This window comes from Eulemur rufifrons, chromosome 30 (genome assembly GCF_041146395.1).
Source record: "Eulemur rufifrons isolate Redbay chromosome 30, OSU_ERuf_1, whole genome shotgun sequence".
NCBI classification, from domain to species: domain Eukaryota; kingdom Metazoa; phylum Chordata; class Mammalia; order Primates; family Lemuridae; genus Eulemur; species Eulemur rufifrons.
This window is the reverse complement of record NC_091012.1, coordinates 112,880,043-112,887,117: the sequence shown is the minus strand read 5'-3', so window position 1 is coordinate 112,887,117 and position 7,075 is coordinate 112,880,043. Positions and strand designations below refer to the sequence as shown.

At 45.8% G+C, this 7,075-nt stretch overlaps 1 protein-coding gene across 1 annotated transcript; it reads left to right on the top strand.

Moving 5' to 3' along the window:
- The first annotated feature begins 5,523 nt into the window (after nt 1-5,523).
- Nucleotides 5,524-6,018, top strand: LOC138378438 (diphosphoinositol polyphosphate phosphohydrolase 3-beta-like). Its single transcript, XM_069463774.1, has one exon. The coding sequence runs from the start codon at nt 5,524-5,526 to the stop codon at nt 6,016-6,018; it is 495 nt and encodes a 164-aa protein (XP_069319875.1).
- The last annotated feature ends 1,057 nt before the right edge of the window (nt 6,019-7,075 follow it).

Here is a 7,075-nt window from a genome sequence, read left to right as displayed (position 1 = left end):
TCGCAGAACATCCATAAATCAAAATCATGGCCATATGGCCTAGAGTGGTGACAAAATAGAATAAATATCTTCTTTGCTGGATCACTGCATTCCATTTTATCTTGCAGGGGAAATTGAAGCTTCAAATTGTTAAGAAATGTGTGGAGGTGGGGCAGCCATTAATTACTGGGCATGAGAGAGGCACACAGATGCTCCTTTCACCATATTGTGCAGAAAAACATGGTGGAAAATACCTTTCACTGAACTCAGTGAATCATAGCAACAAAACACGTTGTCTAAGAAGTCACCTCTGAAGATCATCAACCAAGGCCACAACAAACCATAGCTCTAGATAAAAATAATCCTTTTGACAAGACACTGTGATGTTGTGAGAGTATTAAGCTAGGGAGACCTGAAGCTTTGAATTCAAATACAAATTTCACTTTGAGCCTTCATTTTGGCTTCCATAACATGGACATATTAACTGCCTCCCTCCTTAAGAGTAAATGGGATGACAGTTAAATAGGATATAGGGCTTAACACAGGGCCTCTCCTACAGACTGTACTCAATAAATATTAAATGTCTTCGCATGCTACATATCCCATACAGGGGTGATAACTAGGATCTATTTAGAACTCAGGAAAATCAGCAAGAAAAAAATCAAACAACCCTATCAAAAACTGGGCAAAAGACATGAACAGAAACTTTTCAAAAGAAGACAGAATGATGGCCAACAAACATATGAAAAAAATCTTAACATCTCTAATCATCAGGGAAATGCAAATCAAAACCACAATGAGATATCACTTGTCTCCAGTGAGAACAGCTTTTATCAAAAAGTCCCAAAACAATAAATGTTGGCATGGATGCAGGTAGATAGGAACACTCATACACTGCTGGTGAGACTGCAAATTAGTACAACCTCTGTGGAAAGCAAGATGGACATACCTTAAAGAGATACAAGTAGATCTACCATTTGATCTAGCAATCCCATTACTGGGCATCTACCCAAAAGAACAAAAGAGATTCTATAAAAATGACATCTGCACTCAATTGTTTATAGCAGCACATTTCACAATTGCAAAGACGCAGAAACAACCCAAGTGCCCATCAATCCATGAGTGGATTAATAAAATGTGTTTTATGCATACCATGGAGTACTATTCACCTATAAGAAACAATGATATAGCACCTCTTATATTTTCCTGGATAGAGCTGGAACCCATTCTACTAAGTGAAGTATCCTAAGAATAGAAAAATAAGCACCAAATGTACTTACCATCAAATTGGGTTCACGCATCAACACCTAAGTGCACATATAGGAATAACATTTATCGGGCGTCAGGCAGATGTAGGGGGGGATGGGTGTATACATACATAATGAGTGCGATGGGCACTGTCTGGGGGATGGACATGCTTGAAGCTCTGACTTGGGGGAGGGTGAGCGGGGCGGGGGGGAAAGGGCAACATAGGTAGCCAAAACAGTTGTACCCCCATAATTTGCAGAAGTAAAAAAACTAAAAATACTTCTTGAGTTGGGTAAACTAAAAAAAAAAATATTAAATATCTTAACTTCATCCCTTTCCTTCTAACTCCAGGGAACATTAAATGTCAACCTCCCTAAGCAGAGGTTAAATCTCTTATACAAAAAATATTTTCTCTCTCTCTCTGGTAGTTTTTGGTTGGATTTTCATGGATGGCAGTTGATGGTTGTATCAGCTAGTTTTCAATGCATAGAAATACACTCCAAACTTTCATACTTTAAATAACAATCAATTATCTTGTTCACAATGCTGCAGGTCAACAGCTGCAGCTAGGTTCATCTGAGTGTTTTTTTTGTCATTTTTAGCTAGGCTTATTCATGCATCTGTGGCTGGTGCCCAGTCAGCTAAGTGGTTCTGCTAAGGGCCAAACGTCTAGGATGGCCTCTGCCATATGTTGGAGTTCGCCACTAGCTGGAGTGAAGGGGATCAATGGGCCATGGGTCTCTCATCATCTGGCTATCTGGGACTTCTTCATGTTGCTGTCACAGTGTTTCAAGAGCAAAAAGAGAGGGGAACCTCCAGTGTGCAAGCAGTTACCAATTCTCTGCTGGCTTCACATCTGCTATTATCCCCCTGGACAAAGCAACGTACATGGCCAAGCCCAGCAACAATATGGGACGAGACACAGGCTGGCATGAACAAATTGCAGTTGTTACTCTAACAGTCTGCTGATACACTGATTCATGAATGACACTGTGCATCACTGGAGAAATACTTACATTGGGATAAACCACACAGTGGGATGTTATTCTTTTAGAAATGCTTTTTACCCTTCTTTAAAAATGTCATAGCTATTTTTGTCCTATTGGAGTAAAAAGGGAATAATAAAATCATCCTACAGGATTCTGGGGAAACAACCTAATTTGAAAATTTTTTGAGTATTATATTAAATGTGTAAGTTGTGGATCTCCTTATTCAGAAACAGGCTATGACTATGCCCGTTAAGGGTCCAGCTCATACCTTTCTATATTATTAATATAATGCTCCTATTCCTCTTCCTGGCAATAAGTATGCCCCCAGCAGAGGCATATTGCATAGGCATGGTGTGATGTGGAAGTGATGGAATAGAGGAAAAAATGGCACCTGTGATGAGAGGAGATAGTTAGCACCTGGCAAGTGGGAAGTAGACTTGCCAAGTGGTTGGGGCCCGTCTGGACCACTCCTGCCCCCAGACACCAGCACAATCTCCTTGTTCTGCTAGAGTGCCTCTTGATTCATTCAAGTCCTCTTTCAAAACTCTGAGTAGATGTTTTATCATTTTCTACTACAAAGTCCTACTCATATGTTTTCAGACCCCTTGGTATTTTATTGGTTTTGTTGTAGTTCATATTGCCAAGTCGCATGTCATCTTTTCCCCATTTTATTTTCTACATGATTATCGCTGCTGTGCATGAAAGCTATTGATATTTTAAGTAATAATATTTCATACCTCCATTTCCAGGAATTTATTTTTACATTTTTCCTTGGGTGGCTCCCAAGTATATGTTCTTATCATCTATAAATAATGACAAATAATGACTCCTTTTACCAATACGAAGACTTTTTTTCTGTTTAAAATCTCATTATACTAGAAAGAACTTCTGAAACAAAATTTAATAATATTGGTGATAATAGGAACACATATTTGTGTTCCTCCTGATTATCATGGAATTTTCCTAGTTGTTTAACATCCTTTGTGTTTGTGAGCATGGGTATCCTTAGGAATACAGCCTGATAAATGTATTTTCTTTGTTTTTAGTCATGGGTGCTGAATTCCTTCAAATGCTCTTTGGTCATCCATACATCTTTAAAATGTGGTCAAGACATTCTATAATAAAGACACCTGCACTCGAATGTTTATGGCAGCACAATTCACTATTGCAAAGATGTGCAAACAACCCAAGTGTCCATCAATACATGAGTGAATTAATAAAATGTGATATATGTATAGCATTGAATAGTACTCAATTACCAAAAACAGTGGTGATCTAGCACCTCTTATGTTATCCTGGATAGACCTGGAGCCCATCCTTTGAAGTGAGGTATCACAAGAATGGAAAAACAAACCTTACATGTACTGTCCATCAAATTGGTACTAACTGATCAACACTAAGGTGCTCACATGGAAGTAATATTCATGGGTTGCTGGTCAGGTGGGAGGGGGTGGTGGGGGTAGGTGAACTCACAACTAATGGGTGAGGAGGGCACTGTATGGGGGAAGGGCACACTTGTAGCTCTGGCTTGGGTGAGGCAAAGGCATTATATGTAACCAAAATGTTTGTACCCCCATAATAATCCAAAATTAAAAATAAAAAAAAATGGTCAGAAGCAGTAGCATTTCTACTGAAGTCATTTTCTTTATGTCTCCATTGTATCATTTTGTTCATATATGAGCCATACCTTTTCATTCTATCATGGTCTAGATAGTGCAGAAGTTCCTTGCCCTCGGGAATAGGATCATTTTTATTAGTGATTCTGGGTGTAAATGGAGTCGAGCAGATCCTGGGAAAATGAACGAAATTACCTGAAAATTGGACTGTATGTTTCACAACTATTTTCCTTTTACATTTCAGAGTCCATTTTCCCATGATGAAGGGATTATTTCATCGAAAAAGTAGGTTTGTGGGATGCCCCTTGGCTGATGGCAACAGAGGGCCAGTAAAAGAGAGACAAAGATGCTCAAGTTTCAATAGGACAAGTTAGGGGACATCAGAGGTCTTCTGTATCAGGCTACTATCAGATGACGGGAAGAGTAGGAGAACTAAAAAGGAGAGGGAAGGCTCAGGGTGGTTAAATTTTTGGCTGTGGGGTGTCATTTCTTGGCCAAGAGGCAGGATGACCAGACAGGCGAGGGAGTATCTAGTGGCCTCGCTGGAGTTCCAAGCCACGACACTTTTAAAAATCAAAATGTAAACTATGAAGGGATTTCCATGTGCACATTTTCCCAAACCCCAAGCGGTGCTTACAGATGAGAAAGACAGAGAAGGGTGGAGTGTGTGGACGGTGGGGAGTCTTGGGATTTAATACGAGCCGGCCGAGTCGGGGTGGTTTTCCAGTTGTTAGGTAGGTGTGTATGAATCAAAGTGCAAATGGCTGAAACAAGTAGGTGAGGAGTTTACGGACGAGGAAGCTGAGGAAGAGGGGTTAGGTAAGCTATAAATGGGGGTTTCAGAAAAGCTTCAAGTTACAGGCTGTGTCAGGATGCTAGGCAAAGGGGAGAACCTGTTGAAGAAATAAAACTGCCTGATGTGACTCACCAAAGATGAGGTCCTATTTTGCCAAGAATCCCTTGGTCATTTAGACACCACGGGGGTCTTCGTATGAATAAGCCAGAAGTGTTTCATCATGGGGGAGGATGATGACGATGCCCTTGACCCTGCGGTGTGTGAAAGGATTGCGTGTGTGCTTCGTGCGAGGCGGTGGGGAGACTGAGGAGAAACGTCCGGCCCGCCACAGCCCGGTTCGGCGGAAAGGCACCGGCGGAGACTCTTGGCCAGAGTCCCAATGCGGCGAATTTCACGCAGGGAAGGAGGTTCCCGGCTCGAGAGGGGCGGGGCGCCTGCGCAGTGGGCCCGAGGCGCCGCGCGCTGCGGGAGCCCGGAGACCCCCGTCCCCGCCCCTCGCCCTCCACTGTGAACGCGCACGTGAACGGGACCGCGAACGCGCACGTGGATGCGCCTCACCTCGCTCAACCCGTGCCCGGCGGCTGAGGGAGGGAGAGAGACGCGCCCCCGACACGCGGGTGGGCCCGCTGCAGAGTCGCAGGCTCGCGGTGGAGGGGTCTCCTCTCAGGCGGCGGGCTCGGGACCCTGCGCGCTGGGCCGGCGACCGCCCTAAGGGCCGGCTGACTGACGCGCCTCGCTGCCCCCGCCTCCGCCTCCGCCTCATCTCTGCCTTGGCTGCCCGGCTCGCAGGCTGAGACGCCACTCTCTCCCTGCCCTCGCCTCGGCCCTTCCTCTTCCCAGCACCTCGGCTGCTCGGCGGCGGCGGCGTCAGCGGCGGGAGAAGGCGGCTCCGAGGATGAAGTGCAAGCCGAACCAGACGCGGACCTACGACACGGAGGGGTTCAAGAAGCGGGCGGCGTGCCTGTGCTTCCGGAGCGAGCTGGAGGACGAGGTGCTGTTAGTGAGTAGCAGCCGGTACCCGGACCGCTGGATCGTGCCGGGCGGGGGCATGGACCCCGAGGAGGAGCCGAGCGGTGCGGCTGTCCGAGAGGTGTACGAAGAGGCGGGAGTCAAGGGGAAGTTAGGCCGGCTCCTGGGCGTCTTCGAGCAGAACCAAGATCGCAAGCACAGAACGTACGTGTATGTACTGACTGTCACTGAGCTGCTGGAGGATTGGGAAGATTCGGTTAGCATTGGGAGGAAGCGAGAGTTGTTCAAAATCGAAGATGCCATCAAGGTTCTCCAGTGCCACAAGCCGGTGCATGCCGAATATCTGGAAAAACTAAAGCTGGGCGGTTCCCCAACCAATGAAAACTCCGTGGCCCCGACCCTGCCAGATAGCGATCCCTAGTATGTACCGCTCGCGCACAGACCTCTGATTGTCCGCTTCCCTTAAAACCAGCCCTGCCTAGAGCACCTCTCTTGCCATGTGCGGTCTCACGGGGAGGAGGGAGGCTTCTTTTGTTTCCTTGGCAGACCTCTCAATTACGCTTGCAAACTGTCTCAGTTGCCAGGCACTGTTTTCAGACAATCTGCATGTTTTTCAGATGTTTTCAAAATCGCTTCTTGGGTACACTGTAATATGTGTGGATTTAATCCTAATGAAAACCCTTCGACGGAAATACCGTCATTCCCATCTTCATGGGAGAGAATATTGAGGTCAAAGGCATTTTGTAACTTGCCCAGTATCTGGAGGCCAGTAGGTAGCCAAATCAGCTGGAAACTTCTGGGCTCCTTCATGATAACACCCAGAAGGAGTGCGGTAGAGGCAGACCCCCACTTCATTTGCCCCAGAGTCCTGTTTCCCTCCCCTTTTCTCACAGCCACATCTCTCCGAGGTTTTCGCCCCATCTCCTAACACTTTCAGAGCTCCTCATCCTGGAGATCGTTCTCCTGCTCCTTTGGCCAAATGCTTGTGTAGTCCACACTGATTCCTGCCGTGGCACAAGAGAGGGGGCTCTTTGAGTCCTTGTGAAGGGATAAAATACTTGTCACTTATCACTCCTTCATGATTTTGATGAGAGTGGATCCTGAGGAGATGCAGAGCTACATCCTGAGCTAGTTTGTTGCAGAACTAGTTTCTGCGTGTGAGAATACTGGCCTTGGCCAGATGCCTTCCCTTCCACAAAGACATCAAACCAGCCCAGGAAGGAAGATAGTTTACTTATCAAAGATACTGTGTACCCACGGGCCCAGGCACTATCAGGCCAATTTTCTCAGAGGCAGAACAAGCTTCCCAGTGTCACCAAGCAGTGCTAAAACTTCACAGATTCATTAGGTGAAGACAACAAGGCACACACATACCCCTGATGTTTGCTGTCAGAATTGTGGTTGGGAAAATGGCCGCGTTCCTTGTTCCACAATCGAAGGTTCAAGGGTTACCAATACACTCAGCCATTTCTGGAGAG